The following is a 24,921-nucleotide window of genomic DNA, read 5'->3' on the forward strand; positions in this document are numbered from 1 at the left end:
TGCTCTGGCTAGAACCTCCAACACAATGTTGAATAATAGTGGTGAGAGTGGACATCCTTGTCTTGTTCCTGATCTTAGGGGGAAAGTTTTCAATTTTTCCCCATTGAGGATGATATTAGCTGTGGGTTTTTCATATATTCCCTCTATCATTTTAAGGAAGTTCCCTTGTATTCCTATCCTTTGAAGTGTTTTCAACAGGAAAGGATGTTGAATCTTGTCGAATGCCTTCTCTGCATCAATTGAGATGATCATGTGATTTTTCTGCTTTGATTTGTTGATATGGTGTATTACATTAATTGATTTTCTTATGTTGAACCATCCTTGCATACCTGGGATGAATCCTACTTGGTCATGATGTATAATTCTTTTAATGTGTTGTTGGATACGATTTGCTAGAATTTTATTGAGGATTTTTGCATCTGTATTCATTAGAGAGATTGGTCTGTAGTTTTCTTTTTTTGTAATATCTTTGCCTGGTTTTGGTATGAGGGTAATGTTGGCTTCATAGAATGAATTAGGTAGTTTTCCCTCCACTTCGATTTTTTTGAAGAATTTGAAGAGAATTGGTACTAATTCTTTCTGGAACGTTTGGTAGAATTCACATGTGAAGCCATCTGGTCCTGGACTTTTCTTTTTAGGAAGCTTTTGAATGACTAATTCAATTTCTTTACTTGTGATTGGTTTGTTGAGGTCATCTATGTCTTCTTGAGTCAAAGTTGGTTGTTCATGTCTTTCCAGGAACCCGTCCATTTCCTCTAAATTGTTGTATTTATTGGCGTAAAGTTGTTCATAGCATCCTGTTATTACCTCCTTTATTTCTGTGAGGTCAGTAGTTATGTCTCCTCTTCCATTTCTGATCTTATTTATTTGCATCCTCTCTCTTCTTCTTTTTGTCAATCTTGCTAAGGGCCCATCAATCTTATTGATTTTCTCATAGAACCAACTTCTGGCCTTATTGATTTTCTCTATTGTTTTCATGTTTTCAATTTCATTTATTTGTGCTCTAATCTTTGTTATTTCTTTCCTTTTGCTTGCTTTGGGGTTAGCTTGCTGTTCTTTCTCCAGTTCTTCCAAATGGAAAGTTAATTCCTGAATTTTTGCCTTTTCTTCTTTTCTGATATAGGCATTTAGAGCAATAAATTTCCCTCTTAGCACTGCCTTTGCTGCGTCCCATAAGTTTTGATATGTTGTGTTTTCATTTTCATTCGCCTTGAGGTATTTGCTAATTTCTCTTGCAATTTCTTCTTTGACCCAGTCGTTGTTTAGGAGTGTGTTGTTCAGCCTCCACGTATTTGTGAATTTTCTGGCACTCTGCCTATTATTGATTTCCAACATCATTCCTTTATGGTCCAAGAAAGTGTTGTGTAAGATTTCAATCTTTTTAAATTTGTTAAGACTTGCTTTGTGACCCAGCATATGGTCTATCTTTGAGAATGATCCATGAGCACTTGAGAAAAAGGTGTATCCTGCTGTTGTGGGATGTAATGTCCTATAAATGTCTATTAAGTCTAGTTCATTTATAGTAATATTCAGATTCTCTATTTCTTTGTTGATCCTCTGTCTAGATGTTCTGTCCCTTGATGAGAGTGGTGAGTTGAAGTCTCCAACTATTATGGTATATGAGTCTATTTCCCTTTTCAGTGTTTGCAGTATATTCCTCACGTATTTTGGGGCATTCTGATTCGGTGCGTAAATATTTATGATTGTTATGTCTTCTTGTTTAATTGTTCCTTTTATTAGTATATAGTGTCCTTCTTTGTCTCTTTTAACTGTTTTACATTTGAAGTCTAATTTGTTGGATATTAGTATAGCCACTCCTGCTCTTTTCTGGTTGTTATTTGCATGAAATATCTTTTCCCAACCTTTCACTTTCAACCTATGTTTATCTTTGGGTCTAAGATGTGTTTCCTGTAGACAGCATATAGAAGGATCCTGTTTTTTAATTCATTCTGCCAATCTATGTCTTTTGATTGGGGAATTCAGTCCATTGACATTTAGTGTTATTACTGTTTGGATAATATTTTCCTCTAACATTTTGCCTTTTGTATTATATATATCATATCTGATTTTCCTTCTTTCTACACTCTTTTCCATATCTCTCTCTTCTGTCTTTTTGTATCTGACTCTAGTGCTCCCTTTAGTATTTCTTGCAGAGCTGGTCTCTTGGTCACAAATTCTTTCAGTGACTTTTTGTCTGAGAATGTTTTAATTTCTCCCTCATTTTTGAAGGATAATTTTGCTGGATATAGGAGTCTTGGTTGGCAGTTTTTCTCTTTTAGTATTTTAAATATATCATCCCACTGTCTTCTAGCTTCCATGGTTTCTGCTGAGAAATCTACACAAAGTCTTATTGGGTTTCCCTTGTATGTAATGGATTGTTTTTCTCTTGCTGCTTTCAAGATCTTCTCTTTCTCTTTGACCTCTGACATTCTAACTAGTAAGTGTCTTGGAGAACGCCTATTTGGGTCTAATCTCTTTGGGGTGCGCTGCACTTCTTGGATCTGTAATTTTAGGTCTTTCATAAGAGTTGGGAAATTTTCAGTGATAATTTCTTCCATTAGTTTTTCTCCTCCTTTTCCCTTCTCTTCTCCTTCTGGGACACCCACAACACGTATATTTGTGCGGTTCATATTGTCCTTGAGTTCCCTGATACCCTGTTCAAATTTTTCCATTCTTTTCCCTATAGTTTCTGTTTCTTTTTGGAATTCAGATGTTCCATCCTCCAAATCACTAATTCTATCTTCTGTCTCTTTAAATCTATCATTGTAGCTATCCATTATTTTTTCTATGTTTGCTACTTTATCCTTCACTTCCATAAGTTCTGCGATTTGTTTTTTCAGTTTTTCTATTTCTTCTTTATGTTCAGCCCATGTCCTCTTCATGTCCTCCCTCAATTTATCGATTTCATTTTTGAAGAGGTTTTCCATTTCTGTTCGTATATTCAGCATTAGTTGTCTCAGCTCTTGTGTCTCATTTGAGCTATTGGTTTGTTCCTTTGACTGAGCCATATTCTCAATCTTTTGAGCGTGGACAGTTATCTTCTGCTGCTGGCGTCTGGGCATTTAGTCAGATTTCTCTTGGTGTTGGACCCAGCAAGGTTGTAATATTTTTCTGTGAAATCTCTGGGTTCTGTTTTTCTTATTCTGCCCAGTAGGTGGCGCTCGTGGCACACGTTTGTCTGCGGGTCCCACCAGTAAAAGGTGCTGTGGGACCTTAAACTTTGGAAAACTCTCGCCGTCCTGGGGGTTCGCTAGCCGAAGCGGCTTGAGCCGGCCCGGGGTCCGAACGCAGGGAGGGTTGCTGGTCGCCGCAGCCAGGGAAAGAGCCCGTCCGAATTTCCTAGTCGGCCCTGGGCAACAAGCGTGGCGGGAGGGCGCCAGCGGCAGCGGCCCGCCCGAGAGAGTGCACGTTCCCCGGGAGTCACGGGGTCACCGTTCTCCGCGGCCTGGGGGTTTCCGATCCAATTCTCTCAGTTGGTCCGGGGGCTGCGCGTGGTGTGGGCGCCAGTCGCCTTGGTTTCAGGGGACCACCTCTCCAATTCTCCCAGCTGGCCCGGGAAGGGGGAAGGGAGTAACTCCGGCCGCTTGCCACCCCGCCCGGTAAGGCCCGCATGCCTCGGCGATCTCACCCGAGCTGCTTCTCTCAGCCAGCCAGCCGTTCCAGGATGGGGTACGCTGTCTTTTTTATCTCTGTTGTGGCTTTGGGCGCTTTCTGTATCGTTTCTACTCCCCTAGTAGGTGTCCTGGAGAAGAAACTAAGATCCGCGCGTCTTACTAAGCCGCCATCTTCCCCAGATGTCTTTTGGAACCACAAGCATTTAAAAAGCATTTAAAAAAAAGTGAAAACTGTTTTTAAGAATAACAAATACTTATTTGGTATTTAGTAAGCACATGGATTAGTTCTTAATATCCTTCCAAGCATTAAATTTCCTTCTGAAAGAATAGCTAACTATAACTATATCCCTTAGACCCATGCTATCCAATGTGGTAGCCACTATGTATGTATGGCTGTTCAAATTTAAATTAAACTAAAGATTCAGTTCTTCAGTCACACGAAGCAGTGTTTCAGGTGCAGTCATATGTGGCTAGGGGCCACATTACACAGCACAGGACAGGTCTAGACATTTCCAGCAACACAAAAAGTTATGTTAGCTCTGCTTCAGAGTAAAGCATATTGGATCATTTACTATATTGAACTTCGACGTGGATGATCTATTTTACAGGCAGTCCAAATGTCTTGTGACCTAGTTTACTTATCCTTTGATAACATTACTACTAAGGGACCTGCAATTAAGTTGTAGACAACTGGCTAGCAAAGAGTAGGTACTCAAAGGTTTGATGAATTTGTTGTAAATACATGAATGTCCCAGCAGGGATGGCATCAGTGCTAGCAACAAATAACATTCAGTAACATACTAACACGAAATGATTATTAAATAATATCACCGATTATTTAAAGAGATATAAAGAACAACCAAGCGTTAAAGGCAAGTTATCAGCTTGTGTTCAGGTGACAAAGCCCATCGTCAAGTCCAGCCCAGGATCTGGCACCCACGGTAGGTATGGATCAGATGAAAGCTTATTATCAAGGCCAAAAGTAAGGCAATTTATCAGGCCCGATTACACACTTAAAAATTAAAATTAATAATACTGAATTACATGTAAACACAGGTAAAATATATATACCATTTAAGACAGTATAACACAATCAATACTCTATAAATTGTACTTGAGGGGGATATACCTAGAATATGAAGCTACTTGGCCTATACATTCTTAATTAACTCAACTGTTCCAATAGTGGGTATTTTTATCTCTTTTTATAATTTTTTATTTTTTTTTAATTCACAGCACTCTTTATTCTATGAATTACTTATATAAGAATACTTGTCCTTTCAATGTCTACAGAACTTCCCATATATGATGCAACAATGTTTTTCAGTACTTTTCCCCTTTTCTTCTTCAACATTGTGCCCATCTGTGTGCTTGGTGCCAGGGACAAAATGCATGGATTATGCTAAAATTCACTCCTCACAATCCTGTTTCCTTTATTCTGTCCTTATCCCAATATAGGTCCTGAACCTGGGTTCTGTCATTCAGCACAATCTCCTAAGGGTGGGCTGACAGGCAATTACACCCCTTATTCCCAATACCAGTGTTTCTAGTATATTAAGGACCTCTCAAGAGGCTGATATTGCTGTACTCAATGACAATTCCGTTTCAGAGAATTGTTAAAACTGTATATAATCTACTCCCAATTTCTTAATTTTACTTTGCAAGAATATTATGAGGAATCTTGTCAGGTTCCTTATTGAAATCAAGCTACGTATGTAGTGTTTCCCTCACTGCTGGTCTTTAAGACAATTATCTTTTAATCTGTTTCTTAGAGCTTGTGATACACTGTTTAGTTTTCTTATTTTATATTATCTATGAGTTATTAAAAAGATGGAAATTGGGGGGAATTATCTACATCTGTCAGAACAACAGAACGAACTGTCCTGTTTACTTAAAATGTAAGGTAGTAACAGCAAGGGAAAAAAATCAAATAATTTAATTAAAATTAAATTCCTTCCTCTCCCCCTAAAAATTATTAGTTTCATACTTTTATTGGAAAAAGTACATGACAAAAATGTTGCTATTCTCTACAAAATGAAGGTTCCTACCTTTTTGGTTTTCTTTCTCAAATCGCGAAACCTGTTAAAAAAATATTTACCTTTATTCAATTATTCAGTTACAATTAACCAACAAAATCAGGTGATAAAAATTAAACAATCCTACCAGTGATTTGTAGAGACTGGACTGGGGGTTGACTTTAATGAGTTGTAATAGCCCTTGCAGAGTAAACATCTGGAAAAAAGCAAAAGGATTAATTAAATAGATCTATTTTATATTGATGTTTAAAAGATAAATTAGGGTATATTTCTGAATTTGAGATTAGCAATCATGCTTTAGAGTAAATAAATAAAATTTTAACTATGCTAATAATACAAAATTGAAGCTCTTTCTTATACTGTGAAATGAATGATAATAAACACATAGAAGTCAAAAGGATAAAATAGTTTTCTGGATCACAGAATATACCTCCAAATACTTCACAAAAATGATACGCCTAATAATTTTCCAGAAACCTACAACCTCCAGATGGGTCTCTGGTCCACATAAGTCCTGAAACCTAGCCCAGCATCTCCAGAACATCGGATAGTTCCATCTCCCTACCCCATATTAGTGACAGACCCTTCCAATATCAAAAATTTAGAATGGCCATAGCCCAAACAACCCCAAAGAGAAAGATGGAAAGATCAAAGGTGATGGTAGACTTATACAGTGAAGACAGGATTTAACAAATGAATATGAATGCCGAATCATTAAATTGCTATCTCTTTTCGTCTCCAGTATTTTAGAGCAGCTAGAAGTAAAAACCTAAATTTGTGGAATTGTAACCCATACCAACCCCTGAAATATGTTCTACAACTAATTGTAGTGCTGGGCTTTGAAGTTTATAGTTTTGTATATATGCTATTGTTAACAAAAAAAGAAGGAAAAAAAGTCAATCGTAATGACAAAAAAGTATCTAAGCCCTCTAGCCTCCTATATTCTGGAGCAGCTAGAAGGAAAAATATAAGAGGATGGTATGGTAGCCCATGACAAACTCTGGGATCTGTCCTGTAACTACGTGTTGAAGAGTGCTTTGAAAACTATTGCTTTTTTATTTCTTTGCTTTGTATATACGTTATCCTATAAAATATAAAAGTTAAAAAAAATGATATGCCTAAGAGAAATAACAGAAATGGTTAATGCTTTAAAGAAGCATTCAAATATTTGATGAACCAATGAATACATGAGTGAATTCCAAGTTCTTTCAACTACAATGAATTTTTTGAAACACTTATTTAAAAATAAGTTTATTTTAAAAATAAACTAAATTTTTACTCTTCTTACAAATTACCAATTTTTACTGTCTTTATACTATAAATGAAAAAGTATTACCTAAAATATTTTTGAGCAGACATTTTAGGTAGCTATTCTGAACACATATTTCTACTACAGTGTGCATCATTAACTGTATCTGCCCTGAGAACACTGACATAAATTTGTTTTCAATTGGTTTTTCTATAAAGAAAATACAGTGCATGGCATTTTGTATAAGTAGAAACTCTTAAGTGTGTGAACTGGATTAATTATTGCCATAATAATTATACAATCGACTATTGCTCATACAATAAGCAAAATTGTGAAATGTCACTGGAAACTTAAAAGTTTGGTGGACCAAAAAAGAATGCCTAATGTTGATGAATAAACATTTTGTCATTAAAGAATTGTTGGACAGTTATGGATGAAATAAAGAGTAAAAACATAGGGAAAAATTGCTACATCTGCCTTTAAAATAATAAAGTGTGACTAATATGTTCAACAGCAATAGTGGAGAAATAAAGTTAAAATAATGAGGAAAACGGTAAAACAGAAAACATCTGAGACATCAACCTAAAATATTTGAGAACCATATACAGTCACTCTCACTTCTCTTATGCAATTACCGAGAAGAAAAATATCTGAAGAGACCATGGCATAGTAAAAGGATCATAGTAAACATCTAGATTTACTGCCCTGATCTACCACTTACAACTTATGTGACCTTGGGTAAATCATTTCCCCTCTGGAGAGTGTAGTTCCAAACCTGTAATATAGGTGACACCTGCAGTGTGGCTTGTTGCATATTGCCCAGTGCGCACAAACATTCAAGATAAATGGCAGCTATGACTCTTCTCAGACAACATGCAAAGTATGAGCAATTTTAGTGCTGAAACATTTAGTGATTCTATATGTCTCTATTTGACAAAAAAATTGGGATAACAAGGAATCAATAACAATAATCAAATTTACTACTTATTTGTTGTATTATGTACCAAATATATATGTGCAGATATGATGTGAATTCAACCTCAGAAACGGACTTAGCTAGTCAAGGAGCACTTAGCTATGATAAAGCACTTCATAATTATCAGTGGAAGAAACGGTGAAAATGCAAAAACAGAAAAGGAAAGACTTTACCTCTTCTTTTGCCAAACTACTTTCCGGAAAGAAAACAGAAAGCGAATATTCGTAGCCACATCTTCGTAAGTGATCTGCCACTAGATAGTTAGAAGCACCAATTAAGAGGCCACTCCCTTCCACTGGAACCGACTGGGGCTGCAGCTGTCCGCTCAAAACAGGGTGCATCAATTGATGAATCAGCTGATTTCTGAGTTGGGTCTAGCTCAAAAACACAAGAAAACATTTTACTAGAGGCACATAGATCTGTCACGTAAATTAGAAACTTTTCTTTTGTTTCCAGAATGGTCCTAGATCCATGGCCAAGTCAGGAATCTTCCCTGCACAGTTTGTCTTAACCATGAGACAAGCAGCATGGTGGGTTCGGGAAGAAGCTTCCTTTCACAAACTTCCAAGTGAACTGGTGGTTAGCCAGAATCCTTGTAGACTCCAACTTCACTTTCCCACACGCCCACTTCAACAGTTTATAATCAGGAGATCAAGTATAAGAGAAAATACTGTCACTCCACCTCTCTGTAGATTACCGGAGTTTATGAAAATAATACTGGGTCAAACCAGGTTAATGGATATTCTGCACAAAATAAAATTGGGTCCCCAAAAGGGAAATAACACTCTCAAGAGAAAAATTAGTTAACACAAAAAAGTCCCATTAGGATTTACTTTCACGTATCATATTTATATTCCAAAACAATGGAAAATTACAATTATTTCTTCCACATTTTATAAATGAGGAAATTAAGGCTCAGAGTACACATCTCAAGGTTAAAAAGTTTACATTAGCGCTCTTATTATTCGTTTGAGTTTTTTTTTAAATCCCCTAAGTTAATCAGCCTATTGGATATTTGTTTCAATCTATTCTACATATAATTTGGAAGCTTACAATTGGGCTGAACTTAAAAATATGTTGCCCAAATTTATGGGGTTCAGCAATAAGTAATATCTATTAAATTCCTAGGAACAGCACAGATGGAGCTCTTGTACCTCTTTCCTTTATTCTTTAAGTGGAAATTAGAATAGTACATAACTACCAACATACAATAGGACAACTTACACATCAAAAATCCTATATTAAAAGACATTTATACTGGGGGGGGAGGGACAAGAGTTAAGGGGAGGTTTAGATTTTCTATTTGGTGACAGTGTGTTTATTGGTTATATTTCTCTCGGGAACAATGAAATTATCTAAAATTGAGAGTGCTGATGGACTGTTGACCTCGGATATTACACATGATGCCCAATGAATGGAGGTGGCTAAAAGATCCACTGCCTGAGAAGTTGATTGGCAAATGATGGTCTATACATATGATCGAATATTGTGCTGCTATAAGAAGGAACAAAGTTGTGAGGCATACAACATTGTGAAGGAACCTGTGGGACATTTGGTGATGCAAAATAAGCCAGAAATAAAAGAGCAACTATTGTATAGTCTCATTTAGAAAATAATTAGAAGAAAACCAGGTCTAGAATGTAAGCTCTTACAGCAGGCACATTTAGTCTGGAGTGGCAGTTGTTATTTCTAGATTCCTGTTTTATATATGTATAACCTGGTATTTAGAAATAAGAATGAAGCTGATCAGATCAGGATTAAGGTAATTCAGAACACAGGGGTAAGGAAGATGCTGTCTGTATTTTAGAATCTCATCTACACTTTGAGACCAAAGGAAGAAAGGTTTATTTTGTTCAGAACCTAAATTTTCTGTAGCACATAATCTAACTCAACCTGTCTGGATAGATCATTTAAACAATCCAAACACAGGGAAACCAGAATAAGAATGAGAGCCTTTAATCCTGTATATCTTAATGTAATGCCTGGATACATCCCACAGTATATTAAGCAGACAATCAAAAAGTATTGGCAAAGTCCCTTGAGGGATGGGGAAAAAAATTATGGAACTATTAAACTTTACCGCCAGGGAAACCCGATACTGTGTCAAACATTAGGGACACCCAAATCAATAGGCCAAGCTCTTGATCTTGGGGCTTGCTCTTGTGAAGCTTATGTATGTAGCAGAGAAACTTAGCCTACCTATAGGTATGCCTAAGTGTTACTTCCGGAGGACCTCTTTTGTTGCTCAGATGTGACCTCTCTCTCTCTCTAAGCCTAACTCTGCAAGTGAAACCACTGCCCTCCCCTCTACGTGGGACAAGATATTTTAGGGGTAAAAGTCTCCCTGGCAGCGTGGGAGATGACTCCCATGAGCCGGGCCCTGGCACCATGGGATCAACAATGCCATCTTGACCAAAAGGGGGAAAAGAAGTGTAACAAATGAGGTATCAGTGGCTGAGAGAGTTCAAATAGAGTTGAGAGCCTACCATGGTGGTCACTCTTATGCAAGCTTCAGTTAGACATTGCTACCTATCATAACTTGCCAAACCCAACCAAAACCATTCCTGCCAATCCTGAAGAACACCTATGGCATTATACAAGATTCTACAAAGGTTCCATGCACTAGGGTAACTTTACAGAAACCTACAACCTTCAAATGGGTTCCCAGACCAGATAAGTCCTGAAATACAGAGGGCCCAGCCTGTCCAGAACATCAACTAGTTCCATTCCCCTACCCCATATTACTGACAGCCCCTTCCAACATGAAAAAGTTAGAATGCGCAGAGTCCAAGTACCCCTAAAGAATGGGAGAAAGAGCCAAGGTGATGGTGGAGTTATACAGAGAAGATCGGGTTTAACAAATGAGTTTGACTGCTGAATCATTCTATTGATAGTTCTTTTAGCTTCCAGTATCTAAAATTGTGGAATTGTAACCCAAACCAAATTCTGAAATCTGTTCTACAATTCATCATTGCAATGTGCTTTGAAATTTATCGCCTTTTTGTATATATGTTATTTTTCACAAAAAAGAAAAAAAAAGTCTATTGTGATGATAAATGCACAGCTATATGATGATACAGTGAACTGACTGTAAATTTTGGATGATTACATGATATGTGAGTATATAATATACATCAATAAAAAAATAACTAAAAAAAAGACATTTACACTGAACAGAATACCCATGCGCTCATCTAATACAATTCAGTAAGTGAAACAAGAAAAAAATTCACAACTACAGCACCTTCCATCAGTAAAATTTAGAGGTGGCTTAATTAGATTTGTAGCACACTGAAGAAGGCATATGTTCAGATTCAACTTAATTACTAAGGAATTTAGGTGTCTTCCAAATGAGTAGTGAAATAAGAAGAAATATAAATGAATGATATAAAAAAGGGGAAAGAAAATAAGAGTAGGGAAAAATGAGACGACAGTATAGATGAATTTCCATTTTTACAAATGCATGTCAGCCAGTACTTGCTAGAATGAATGGCAAAACTGGCTTGGGGCTTTCCAATAGTTGATGCGAAGAGAAAATCTATTCAAAATAAGTAAATAAAATAGTTGCATACAAGAATGGGGGTAGGGGCGTGGAGACTTGTGGGTCTTCTCACAAATTGACAGATTAAGTTGATCCAAAATAAAACAGCCAGATAAGTCCTGAAACCTAGAGGGCCCAGCCTCTCCAGAACATCAGATAGTTCCATCTCCCTACTCCATAGTAGTGACAGACCCTTCTAATATGAAAAATTTAGACTGGCCATAGCCCAAACACCCCTAAAGAGAGGGATGGAAAGATCAAGGGTGATGGCAGACTTATACAGTGAAGACAGGATTTAACAAATAAATATGAATGCTGAATCATTAAATTGATATCTTTTAGGATCCAGCATCTTAGAGCAGCTAGAAGTAAAAACCTAAAATTGTGGAAATGTAACCCATGTCAAACCCTGAAACATGTTCTACAATTAATTGTGGTGCTGTGCTTTGAAATTTATTGCTTTTTTGTATACATGTTATTTTTCACACACACACAAAAAGAATGGAAAAAGCTGATGGTGATGACAAAAATATATATAAGCCTTCTAGCCTCCTATATTTTGGAGCAGCTAGAAGGAAAAAATCTGAGAGGATTGTATGGTAGCCCATGACAAACTCTGGGATCTGCCCTGTAACTACTTGCTGAAGAGTGCTTTGAAAACTATTGCTCTTTTATTTCTTGCTTTGTATACATGTTATACTATACAATAAAAAAGTTAATAAAAAATAAAACAGAAGATTTGAAAAGGTTCAGTTAAGAGATACCTACATGATTTTGTATCTAACCATATACACAAATTCTTCTCAAACATCCAAATAGGATATTAAATAGGCCACTTAAAAAAATTTTTTTTAAAGATTAGGACTCACCCAGGCCACAACCATCTAACTAAGAAAGTAAAAATTAGCTTGAACTGAAAGTAAATATCTTCCCTTCCCTGCCATTGATCAGGCTGTAAGAACAGAAACCGAAAAAGTCAGCTGCAAAATTAGCAGGGAAAGTATTCTTCCTGAGATCAGGCTGCAGCTGTAAAAAAGAACAGGCTATCATAACCCAGCCTCCAAAACTAAACAAGGGTAGCTCTAAAAAGGAAAATGATTTGCCAATATCAATTTTGACTGCAGATGCAAAGTAAAATACTATCAAATCTCATCCAGAAATAAAAGAAAACAAAACACGCCACGCTCAGGAAAGCAAGGACTGTTCAACATTAGAAAATGTACTAAAGCAATTATACCATACACTACAATTAATTCCAGGTGGGTTAAGGAGCTAACTGCAAAGAAATGAAGACTTTTTAGAAGCTTAAAATAAAAGTGAATATTCGGTCTTAGTGGAGAATTTACTGAGGACTATAAAGCAAAAAAAAAAACTTTTATAACCATATAAAAATATCACACATCAATATTGAAATAGCCAAATTAAAATCAAACACCGGTGTATGGGTAGTTCAGTTGTTAGAATGTCCGCCTTTCATGTGGGAGACCCGGGTTCGATTCCCAGACCATGCACTCAAAAAAAAAAACCACCAAGAAGTACCACAGAAAAATGGGGAAAAAGGATTAATAATTTCTATTAAAAGAGCACTAATACATTAATAAGAAAAACAATAACATCCTAGAAAAAACATAGGCAAGAAACAAATGGCAAAAAAATTTTAGGTGGCAACCTCATTAATAAGAAAACAGACGAATAGTAAAATACATTTTTTTCCAATCTTAGATTAGTTAAAAAGATGTAATAATAATAACATTGGAAAAGTCACAGTGAGACGAGCATTCTCAAACTGCTGGTGGAAAATAAACCATTACAATCGTTCCAGAACATGCATATACCAAGAGACTTAAAAATGCATCCGTTCTTTGACTCAGTAATACCATCTAATCTATCCTAGGCAGAAACTGAGAGATACAACTGAAGGTTTGTGTAGAAACTGGGTACAACCTAAACATTCAACACGGGACTCCTAGATAAATTGTCCAAATATCCAAAGATGAGCCTGCTGCCACTGAAAATGAGAATTTCAAGAAACTTTAATGGTACAAGAAAATGTTCACCATAAAATATTAAATGTAAAAAGTAGGATACAAGCATATATACATATATTAAACATGCCAATTTGGGATTGTATTAGAGATTCTTTTTCTCCTTTATGCTTTTCTGTATTTTCCAGATAAGTCGGAGGGTTTTTTTTGTGGTTGCTACAAAAATGATTTTGGGAGGGGGAATCAAGTGTACTTTTATTTCCTATTTTAAATATAAAATACACTTTTGAAGTGTATATAGTAATGAAAATACTTCTGAAGCAATCCTACTCTTTGCTGTTAATCCAAATACAAAGTGTACCAGTTAGACATTTGCTGCCCAAATCAGTCGTATCTTTTAATATATTTTAATGAAGAATTTCTCACCTCTCAAACTATTCTTTCTACAGTTTAGCAGCACACTCAGTGTTTTCTATATGGTGTCAGTATCCTTCTTCATCCAAAAGTGAGTATCACAAAAACACATTAATTCAGCAACCCATAAGTCAGATTTATGAAGCAAGTCTACCTTGCTACAACACGTTCATTTTCTAAATGCTATTCTAAATTCATTTTCTAAAACCCCTCCTATCTTAATGTTGGTTCAATAACTCTATTATTTGAATTGCTCTTTTAAAGACTCCATCTCTTCAAACCATCTTCAAGAGGCTTTATTATTCCAGGATAGAGTTATACAGGAACACAAAAATGTAATTCACCAATGCAATTTACATATCGTACTGTATTTAGAACGCAAGGCCCGGACGAATTTAAAGGACGACTCCCTGTGGATACAGGTTTATACACTTACAAAAATTATGAAACAGATACACCTAAATCTAATACCTTGAGCGTGTCCAGTATACCCCGATCCTTAAACGTCTGGTACAGCCTTTTGCGCAGCTCATCTTGACTCAAAACGTCAGACTTGGGGGGCATGTTGCACTGAAACAGAAAAGGCGTTAGGGGTTACCTGGCGGGAGGAGGGACGTGAATTTCTAAACTGGACCGGTGGCCTCCAGGGTAGCTAGAAGAGGCGCAGCTGGGAAAGGGCTTTAACGAACGTAAACAAGAGACTTCATTTCCGCCTGGTCTCCGAGGAGGGCCCTAGGTAGCTACCTGAGCCATCAGGTGTGAGCTTCCCCTGGAGCCGTGGGCTTCCCCGGGAGGGGACGGAGTTCGGGGCCCAGGTCCAGGGAACGGCCCGGCCTTCAAAGCCCGGACCTGGTCCTACGGGGACGGGAAGGTAGAGGGAGCTGAGCCCTCCAGCCCGCACTCCGAACTAGGGACCCGGGCAAGGACGCGCACTTCCCTTCTCCGCGGCTCCCGAGGGGCGGGGACGGGACCCGGGCGACACACTCTAAGGCAGCTGGAGGGAGGAGTCCCGGAGAGAGGAGGCACAAGGGGCTGGAGCCACGACCGGGAGTTTTCCAGGCTCAGAACCTAAACCGCCTGTCCTCGCGACGCGCCATACACAGCCGCCCTCTCTCGAGCGTTACGGCGCATGCGTTAGACCTGCCCTCCACCCACACCTCGCGAGAGGGCAACCGTAGAGTCTCGCGAGGACTGCGTCGGGAAAACGGGGTGAAGGTGCGGAGTGCTGGGCTCCTCCACGGCGACCGACTCTGTGCCTCTGTTGTTTGGAGTGCTGGGCTCCTCCACGGCGACCGACTCAGTGCCTCGGTTGTTTGCCTCCAGCCTCAGGTAAGGGATGGAGCGAGTGGCGGGGCGGGCGCTCCGGGGCTCTGGAGGCCGTCCCGGGCCCCGCCTGTGGCAGGTGGTGGCCCCGTCCCTCCCTAATGCCCCGGCCGGCTGACCCCGTCACAATTCAGCCGGCGAACCCGCCCCGAGTTCCGGGCAGGTTCAGCCTGCAGACGTCCTTAAGCACGGGGACTGGGCGTCTTCTCCCTTCACTGGCTCCTTCAGCTTACCCGGGGTTTCGCTGCCGCAGCACTGTTGACAGTTGGGACCCGAAAGTCCTTTGTTGTCGGAGGTGTCCGTGCGTGGTAGGATGCATAGCAGCATCTCACTAGATGCCCGTACCACCCCACCCCCGCCCGTGTGTGTCGAGTACCCGCCGTTGTGTGTGCTCTGGGGAAGGTAAAGGTGAGCCCGGTGCCCGAGATGCTTACATCTGATTAGAAAAGGAACCAGGCTCACGAGCAGCATGAAAATACTACAGCCAGCAAATTGGATAAGAACCAAGATGTTTTCTGGGTAAAGAGCTTAGAGAAAGGAGAGGTGTTTGAAGATGGAAGTGATCAGGGCCATCTCTAGGGTAAAAGTGTGACTTCGTCAGGTAGGACTTGGATGGTGGGCAAAACGGAGAGCATTGCAGGAAGGGGAGAAATGAACAAAGTCAGAAAAATCCAGAGCCTTCTCGGGCCTGTGAGGAATCTGGCCCAACTCCAGAGTGCTGTGCTGTGGATATAAGGTATCTAACGTCTACGCGGACAAAATTGGTCGGTGTCTGCTTTGCGCACAGCACAGAAGAGCACGATGAGTTTTGACCCCTGGCTATGCAGTGACAGGACTTCGTAGGAGGTGGAGAGCACTGCACATTGGTGTTGGGAAGTAATTATGCAAGAGGAGGGACTTTGATTGGACTTTGGAGAGTGGGTGAGGTCTGCATACATGGAATCAGGGAAAGCATTCCAGGCGTGAAGAGAAAAACAAGAACACTAGCTCTGGAGTGGACCCAGTCAAAGTAAATTTGGGAGAAAAAATCAGTACAACTGTCAACTCTAGCAGAGTTGGTAGAGTAAAGTTGAGAAAAGAAGTGCAAAGCGAAGTGGGAGGAGGTTTTAAATACCAGTACACGATCCCGTTGATGAGAAGCATTACAGCTTTGGAAGAGAACAGTGAATTGATGAAAACAGTTCTAAAAAGATGATAATATGTTGTGGATGTGTTAAAAAGTAGAATCACTTTTCTAGTTACAAAATAAAAAGCTTCTTTGCCCATTGACCCACACCATCTTTGGTCCCAAAGTTGAATAGAAATGAAATGAATATGAAATATTCTACAAAGCTACCATAACCTCACTTAGGGGCTGGGGGGCTTGTTTATAATTTTGATAGGGAATTTTCCCATTAGAGAAATATTGAAAGTATTCCATACTGCTGCTCATCACTGCAGGAGACATGTTCTATGCCACACCAGTTCAGTGCTGCACCCCCAGGCCATTGGAACAACTGAAACTACTGTTGGCAGGAGCACAAGGCAGGCTTCTGGAAGTTCCCTTGTAGAGGATTAACAGGTTTGCTCTAAAAATGAATGGCTTTGAAAATGGAGTCTTGCTTTTGCCTGCAGCTCAAAAGTCTTCAGAGTTGGTGGGGACTTCTGAGATCCTTGTGTTCCTCCTCCCACTCTACCCCTGTTATTGATGGTCTTTCAGCCTCCCCTCACTCACTTCTGGTGATAGGGGGAGGTGGGCAGGGTTAACCATCTCACCAGGCAGTCTGATGGTTCTCCAATTGTTAAAGTTCTTGGTTTCATTGCGCCAGTGTCCTTCCTTGAAACGTCACATCATCAGTTCTAGGCTTGGCCTATGGGGCAATTTGGAATAAGCTGTCTAATCCAGAGATAGCAAATACTTGGCACTCATATAGGCACTGCCCCCTCCCAAACCCATGGCAGACATTAATAATTGATCATAGCAATCTTTCCCACTTGCAGCACTTAGTCTCAGAATCTTTCTTAGCACTGGCCCCTGGCAGTCTACCAATTGATTAGAATTAGCTCCTAAGAGGAAACCCATTTGCCATCCCTAGCCAAATTCCTTTTCCATTAGACAGTGTATCATGTTTAGAAATTGTATAGTGCTGTACTTCCACCCACCAGAAAAGGTCTCTTTTTCCCTGTTTAACATCCTAAATTCCTTCAGTTTCTCTTGTCTTATCTCCAGAGCACTCCCTAACCTAGATCCTCTCCCCCAACACACACACACACACACACACACACACACACACACACACACCAGCACACAGTAGTTAACACAGTCACATTTGTTAATCCAAGATAATTTGCGGTGCCTGGAAGACTCGGATTTATTGAAATTTCTAGATATTGTCTTAATATCTTGAGGTTCATAGGCTGCCTAACCTTGTCTCTTCTACACTCGCTGTTTGAAAATCATTCTCTTTGACAGAGAAAATTGAAATTGCACAGTTGTACATCCTCTGTTATTTGAGTGTATACCAAGTGCCAAAGCAGTGGACCTTTCCTCCCCTGCTTTTTACCAACTGTAGCCTAAAAAGGCTTTTTTGTTCTCCTTAACATGTTTCACACATTTCAGCTCAGATGCTGTCCTCACAGGTTTCCGTTCCCATTTTTGCGTTTGTTGCATTATCACGTGCACATTCTCTGTAAGTGTCAGGTTGTCAGAGCTCTCCTTGTATCACCAAGCGCTGATTTCTTTAATTGCCTGCCTGTCAAGAGAAGCCCAGGGCCTCTGGGGACAGTGGCTGTTTTCACCACAAGCAAGAGTCATGGCTCCCTTCCAGTCAGACAATGGGTCCAGTCCCTTGTAATGGAAGGTATCTCCCTAGGTACCTTAACTACTTCAGCAGCTTCTCATAGACATGCTGGCAGCCACCTGAACAAAGACTAAATCACCAGTGTCTTCCTTATGTAATTTTTTTTTCTTTTTTGCTGCTGCTGCTTCTAAAATGTTTGTGCTGGAGAAAATCAGCCCTTCCCTTGCCAAACTCTAGCTGTGAAACCTATTCTAGCAAGAACTAATGGTATCATTGTTTACTTTGTTGAAATTTCAAGTTTCCACCCCCCTTCCCTCCACTTTGTCTTAAGAATTACCAATTCTTCTAGCTTTTCATAGCTTTTATATCATTGCTTCATTATCCAGTTTTATTATATGGGCCTTTCTAGTCTTTCCCCTAAAACAGGTTGGCAAACTTTTCCTGTAAAGGGCCAGATGGTCTCTGTCACAGCTGCTCAGTTGTTCTGTGATAATGCAAAAGCAGCCACAGGGTGGGTGAGGCCAGATTTGGCCTGCAGGCTGTAACATGCCCCACCGTGACATTTTAAATCCTACTTTACCTTGTCAAAAGGGTCTCATATCTGCCTTTTTCTTCAAAGTCATAGCCTTCCAATTCCAGTTAAAAGTGTCAGCAGTGCCCTGATTTCGTGTACAATGTCTCATCCATTAGGAAATACATTTCACATTTCTTCTGATTTTATTGTATGCTCTTTATGAACCAGTAGTGGCCAGTGAGGCTTGATGACTCTTGGGCTCTCTAACATTCCTCAGACATATAGTCTAGGAGAATCTCAGTCAGATTTCTGTCCCACATTGAAGAATTACTAGTCACTACATCCACTGTGTACATGCTCGTCCATGTTATTCACAGAGCGTTTATTGAACATTTATTGTGAGCCAGACACTGCAGGGTGCTTTATGTGCATTAGCTAATGTAGTCATCATAAGGACACTGTAAGATAGCTACAGTTTTATCTATTTTACAGGTGAGGAAACAAATATTGGGAGATTAAGGAACTTGCCTGTGGTCACCTTGCTAGCAAGTGGCAGAGCTGGACTTGAACTTTGCTCTAACTCCAAAGCCCCTGTGCTGAAACTATATACATTTGTAACTCTACCCATCCAGGTATCAACTATCCATGGCAAAAGCCACAAAATCACTGATTATTTCCCCCACTTCTCTTAGTCTCATTTCTTCAGCAAACTTGTTTACACTAGCCTCAAGATGTGTTAATGCCTCAGAATGTCTTCTTGGGTTATTATTTCTTCTTTTCTAGAATACAAAAATTTTTCTTCCTTTCTTAAACATCAGTGTATGAGGAAGTATATCATAAGCTTAGCTCCCATTTGCTGAAACTTCTATTTGTAGCATAGGTACTTCAAGTAGTAAGAAGAAAAACACAGCACAAAGTCTTCTGATAAATGATACAGTATCTCTCCTTTCTGCCTACATGATGGGAGTTACAGTTGCATTTAGCATCCTCAGAAGGATATCCTCACAATTGTCTCAAAGATACAAATTATTTCCTTTGCCCTTTTGCCACTCTCTACTTGACTTAGCTAGCTGGCTATCCTTTATGAATCTTTCACAGAGTTAGTGCTCCTGCTAACTGGTCTAGTCCAAATTTCACCCACCGTACACCACCAGGCACACAGGGCCCCTTGAACTGAAGGTTCCTAACTGTTTTTGGTCTTCAGTATTGAATATTAAAACTGTATATATTTTTTCACTTAATTTAATTAGGACCCATTTATTGAAGACAATGTCTGGAAGCTTCTATTTTGTCATTGTTGGCCATCATGATAATCCAGTTTTCGAAATGGAGTTTTTGCCAGCTGGAAAAGCAGAATCCAAAGTACGTATGGAACCTTAAGAAATTCCCTTTGTATTTTTATGATGTTGTTATGATATGGTGTAATGCAGTTTTGAAACTGGAACAGACCTGGCCAGATGAGTTAACTGAAATCTACCACAATCAGAAGTGGCTTGCTGCAGGGGCCCCACAGGCTGATAGAGGGCAGCCAGGGCATGCTCTTTGAGGTGTTTATTCGGCCTTTAACTCAGCCCACCTTTATTGAGCACATGCTAACATGATGCTCTTGGTCTCTTCCTCCCTGATACTCAGTTCACCAGGTCACCCACTATGAAATGCTGCTTCTGAAGCACAGGTAGACAGTCCACCTGGTGGTGGGCCTGGAAGACCAGCCAGTGCTGCCTTGAAATGCCAGGAAGCCCCTATCGTCCCAGTGAATCAGATTTTTCATCAGGATATACTGCAAGCAACCTAAACCGGGTTTAAGATAATCTTGTGTACAGGGCCTCCTGCCGACATGGCTTCTGCTGCATGGAGTTCTTGGAACTCCTGTAGCACTGTGGGCTGAAAACAGTCAGTATTGGAAGTCATGCTCCCCAACTTTCTTGTCAAGTTTGGTTCAAGAACATACTGCTTTTCAGAGTAAATGTAAGCCATAGCGTCTTGAGATGGAAATAGCTGGTCCCTTCCATGTTTTCTGTACTAATACTAATAAATTGCTGAAAAGTCATGCTGTGTTTCTCCTAACCTCCCAAAATAGGTTTTAATGGCCTTGGGGACAAGGAGTTCAGGTTTTAAATTAATCGTAATGCATAATTGTCAGTGCACAATCCTTTGCAAATATTCAGGTCTTGCCTCTAAAGTCTGAAAGAAATTTGTGTAAAAAATACTATCTACCAGGTGTAGTTGCTCCATTATTTTCTCACATTCATCTGAGAGCACTGCTCTCTAAAACTTTGGAGGTGTCTCTGCAGCAATAGTTGCTCCATGGGACCCCTTCGATATAGTTTCTACACACCTGGTTACCTGTGGGCAAAGCAGTGCCTGTAGAAATATTTCTTGATCTTTAATTCTTTCTCCCACTACCACTCACCTTCTTAAAGCCTTTCTTGAGTTTTCTTCCTCTCTGTCACGATTGATCATCAGTATACAGGAATAGAAACTGCTGCTCTGAGCCAGACACAGAACGCATCCACTTCTGTAAGGATTAGATTAGCTTCATCATGGCAGTGTGACTGAAGCAAGCCTGCTTTAGCTGTGCCAGGGGCTCCAGGGCAGCCTGTAGCCTTCCTCCAGCCCAGTCATGGGAATGACCTCCTCAGCAAGGAGGTGGACTTTGAAACATGCATTGGGAAGAGAGAATTCTGCAGGAGCGAGAGTACATTCCAGGTTGGGACTTTCCTCTCCCCATCGTGGGAAGGACACTCCCACCTCTGACAGGATGCTCTCCTGCTGTGGACACATGTGATATAGGTGACTGCTTATGGCCTTCTTGTACTCCCAAGTCACCCAGCCCTGAGACCTCCATTCACGTGAAAGGGGCCAACCCGGTACAAGTGTCCCCTCCTCAGCTGTGGCTGCTGCTTCCTCATGCCTCAGCCTGGGCAGCCCTCCCTGTGCCGTGAGGCCCTGGCACAGGGCCCCTCTGCTCTGTAGCTCTCCTGCCCCACCTGCTTGGGTCCAGCCTGCCCAAACTGCTGGCCTTTATCCAGATCCACATACATATTGTTTCACGTCTTTCTCCTGGAATAAGATGTGACCTGCTCAAAAACAAAGTCTACTTTTATTTTTGTAACATATTTTTTTTCACATGCTCAAATGGTTGCCGAATTTGGGTGACTTCCTTCTTGCAACATTAAAAGAACATTTTCTATTTAATTTCCTGGCCACGTTTCATTGATGAATTGACTGTGTTTCTGTTCTTTTTGTTGAGTTTTAAACAACAAATTTAAAAAGAATTTACATGAAAACACAGAGATCTTTTGTAAGTAGCATGACGATAATAAATGAAGTAAAAGCAGAAAACGTTTGTTCCTCACAAGAAAACCATCTGTAGAAACGTACAGAAGGAACTGTGGGTGGTGTAGGCCTTAGATGCTGTTGGTAAACATTAATCTGTCGCTGCTCACCTTGTAATCTAGGACGATCACCGTCATCTGAACCAGTTCATAGCACATGCTGCCCTCGACCTTGTGGATGAGAACATGTGGCTCTCCAACAACATGTACTTGAAAACGGTGGACAAATTCAATGAGTGGTTTGTTTCAGCATTTGTTACCGCAGGCCATATCCTTACCTTTTAAAGAAATATGTGTAACAAAATGGTGGGTTAAAAAACTAGAAGATGGAACAGAGATGCCAGGCTCTGAATCTGTGGATGAAAAAAGTCAGGAAAGAATGTCAAAATTGCCATTTGTGGTACTTTTATTTTTTAGGCAAAAAAAGAAAACACAAAACATCTTGTTTAACAATAATTTTAAAGCCATGTCTCATATGTATAACTCAGGTTTGTCTGATTCATTTGAAGGGCGATTTTACTTCATTTTCTAAGTTTCAAAAATGTTCTTTATAAAACTAGTCTAGCTTTAAACCCAGTTTACGTGTTTAACTTTTACCATCACAAAACATATTGCATTTGAAGAATAATGCATCAGCTGATTGCTTTTCAGTTTTCCTTTCTAAGAAAGAGTACACCTTAATTATTTCACATATGAGATTTATCATGCTTCATGACATAAGGCAAGAAGATGGGATAAAGAACTTCTTTACTGATGTCTATGATTTGTATATAAAGGTATGATATGTTCTATCATTTTTTTAAATCTAATTATAAAAGGAAATTCTTACTTTGACAGGAAACTGGTCTGTTGAAGTAACTCACTTATCCCTCACATTTTTCATCTCAGACTAGCTTTCTTCCCCCATGGGTGGAACTATCTCTAATAACTCCCTCAACAAGCAAGTCTTCACTGCCAGGTTATTAATATGTATTTAGGAAAACAACTCCTGTTCATTATTTTTAAATGATTCTAAAGGTAAATGGTTTCATTCTCCCCCTTTTAGTGCATATAATTGATTTTATTATGGAAATCTAAAGAGAGGCAAAGAAGCAGTGTAAATGAAGGTGCTTTATAAATTTTAATTTCAGATGTTCTTCATCTGTTTTATAAATAAGTTACAATGTAATGACTATAGACTGGCAGGAAGTGAGTCTTATAATCACGCAAAGCAAATGGTGCCAAATCAGCATTTCTTGATATTTTTTAAAAAAATAATAGTAGTACTAGGGTGTCAGTAGTTAAACTGCAGTGCTAACAACAGTATGTTAATAATTTAAATGGGTTTGTATTTGGACATGATTTCTTACATATCAGTAGTTATATCATTTTAACAATTAATATTCCTGGTCACAGATAGAAAATAAGCATATTTAACATCTTAGAAAGAGGGACAATATCAAGTGATTGAGGTGTAAAAATCAGTAACTCCTTTTCCCATTAGTAATCTTCTCTCACATGATATGATACACTTATTACTTTATCTGAGAAACTGATCATTTATTTAGCCTTGTGCTAACAGAGAGCCTTAAAAACCTGTTTTTAAAAAAATTACTGCAAAAGGCTAACTTGAAAATAACAGTGTGGCATCACTTTGGGTTGGTTCTTAAGCACAGGGCAGATTTGTTTGTCTTTTTACATAGCCAAAATGGCCTTACAGAGTTGTCTGTGTATGTATGATGAATATGTAATCAATCGTATCTCACCCACAGGGTACACCTGGCAGTTGCTATAACCTCAGAGGCAACCCTTCTCATCCTCCCATTAGTTTTCCCCTAGGTGCTTCTCAAAAGCAAACACCCAAACAAACATTTCCTTACAAGGTGTTTAATATTTTTAAAAATGTGGTCTTTAGACTTTTGAATGTCTTTGATTTCTTTTCATTTAAACTTCAAAATAATGTTCTTCTGAACGCCTGTGATTTGTCAGCCGCTTTACTTTGACAAGCACACTAATAGCTTTTTCTTTTCTAGTTTGCAATGAATCCATTTTATGAACCCAACTCTCCTATTCGATCAAGCGCATTTGACAGAAAAGTTCAGTTTCTTGGAAAGAAACACCTATTAAGCTGAAGGCTGAAAAATTCTGAAATAAACAGTTACTTCATACAATGGGGTATACGCAGGAATGTGTACATTGTAAGTAAGTAACTTGATTAAATAACCTGGGAAACTTATATGTTGTCTCTGTTTATCTAAACCTAACGAAGTTCCTTTTATATTTAAAAAAAATAGTACATCCATTTTCTTGTCTTTTATCAATAGATCACTGTTTGCTTGTGAACAATGTTATTTATAATAAACTCTTTATCAGTAATCTTGAAATATTTTTATTTTAGAAGTTGAAAATTAAGATAGCTTATTCAAATAGCTTTATCTGGATTTACCAGTGCAAAACAAATGTCGTAATCAAGCTTTGGTAGACAGATTTCAACTAAAAGCTTCTGCAGTAAGGAATGAAATTGATAGTATGCACACATTGATTTACTTATACATTTAGGGATGGTGTTATAAAAGTTAATAGGCAACATGCATAGCACCACCTAAGAAGCCGAAGAAAAAAGGTTTTGTGGTGCTAAATGTCACATGTCTGTCTCTGTCAGAGAACAAGAATAGCAATTCTGTGGTCATTTGAGAATCCTGGATCTATGTTTGTAAAATGGAAGGCTGGGACCAATGAAAGACCAGACCAGACCAGACAGCCACAATGAAGTGTGTGGCTTCTGTCATATTTTATTTCCTTTTCCTAAAATAGTAAAGTGAGGACTAAGTGCTATCTGTACTAGTTATAAGGCTATTTTAGAACTGTAATCAAAAGTTTGGATTACATTAACATTTTATAATTTAGCTTTTTAGGCTATACATCAGAAAAAGGTAGGGGTGGTCTCTTTTGTATTGTAATAAGTATGAGATCTTACTGTAAAATAGTAACTATCCACTGACAAATAAGTAATGTGATGTATTCTGTGCGAATCATGAGCATTTGAAAAATTTTGTTCCATTCTGAATAACTTGAACGCTTAATTCTAAGATTCTTGTGTGAAGTTGCGACCATAATTTTTTATCCTGTCTATTTATTTGATTTCTTAAATAAAGATGTTTTCCAAATTTGT

General features: G+C 39.0%; 2 protein-coding genes across 14 annotated transcripts in view; one reads left to right on the forward strand and one right to left on the reverse strand.

Moving 5' to 3' along the window:
* OFD1 (OFD1 centriole and centriolar satellite protein) overlaps nt 1-15,228 on the reverse strand; it is a 55,822-nt gene extending 40,594 nt beyond the window's left edge. For 4 of the 9 annotated variants that reach the window (XM_077146310.1, XM_077146304.1, XM_077146309.1 and 1 more), the window contains exons 1-5: nt 14,560-14,952; nt 14,287-14,385; nt 8,049-8,249; nt 5,778-5,846; nt 5,663-5,693 (exon numbers count right to left, since the gene is read on the reverse strand). In XM_077146310.1, the coding sequence (XP_077002425.1) occupies nt 5,663-5,693; nt 5,778-5,846; nt 8,049-8,249; nt 14,287-14,385; nt 14,560-14,568 (409 nt within the window). In that variant the 5' untranslated portion in view covers nt 14,569-14,952. Of the gene's footprint in view, nt 1-5,662; nt 5,694-5,777; nt 5,847-8,048; nt 8,254-14,286; nt 14,953-14,972 lie in introns of those variants that run through there. The other 5 variants (XM_077146308.1, XM_077146307.1, XM_077146306.1 and 2 more) reach the window with 5 other exon arrangements.
* On the forward strand, nt 14,979-24,916 carry TRAPPC2 (trafficking protein particle complex subunit 2). 5 transcript variants are annotated; one of them, XM_077146324.1, is made up of 7 exons: nt 14,979-15,144; nt 16,579-16,699; nt 18,925-19,064; nt 19,683-19,794; nt 21,894-22,037; nt 22,460-22,546; nt 23,783-24,916. In XM_077146324.1, exons 4-7 carry the CDS (start codon nt 19,702-19,704, stop codon nt 23,879-23,881), a joined length of 423 nt encoding a protein of 140 aa, XP_077002439.1. In that variant the 5' UTR covers nt 14,979-15,144; nt 16,579-16,699; nt 18,925-19,064; nt 19,683-19,701; the 3' UTR covers nt 23,882-24,916. The 5 variants fall into 5 exon arrangements, with proteins under 5 accessions (XP_077002439.1, XP_077002440.1, XP_077002441.1 ...); XM_077146325.1 differs by lacking the exon at nt 18,925-19,064; XM_077146326.1 differs by lacking the exon at nt 16,579-16,699.
* The last annotated feature ends 5 nt before the right edge of the window (nt 24,917-24,921 follow it).

This window comes from Tamandua tetradactyla, chromosome X (genome assembly GCF_023851605.1).
Source record: "Tamandua tetradactyla isolate mTamTet1 chromosome X, mTamTet1.pri, whole genome shotgun sequence".
Classification (NCBI taxonomy): domain Eukaryota; kingdom Metazoa; phylum Chordata; class Mammalia; order Pilosa; family Myrmecophagidae; genus Tamandua; species Tamandua tetradactyla.

What these genes read in the sequence shown, in the direction of transcription:
- TRAPPC2 (XM_077146324.1), top strand. Translation starts at nt 19,702, where the DNA reads ATGTCTGGAAGCTTCTATTTTGTCATTGTTGGCCATCATGATAATCCA. An exon ending in CTGGAAAAGCAGAATCCAAA is followed by an intron (nt 19,795 to 21,893) that starts GTACGTATGGAA and finishes CTTGTAATCTAG; the next exon opens with GACGATCACCGTCATCTGAA. An exon ending in TCTATGATTTGTATATAAAG is followed by an intron (nt 22,547 to 23,782) that starts GTATGATATGTT and finishes TTTCTTTTCTAG; the next exon opens with TTTGCAATGAATCCATTTTA.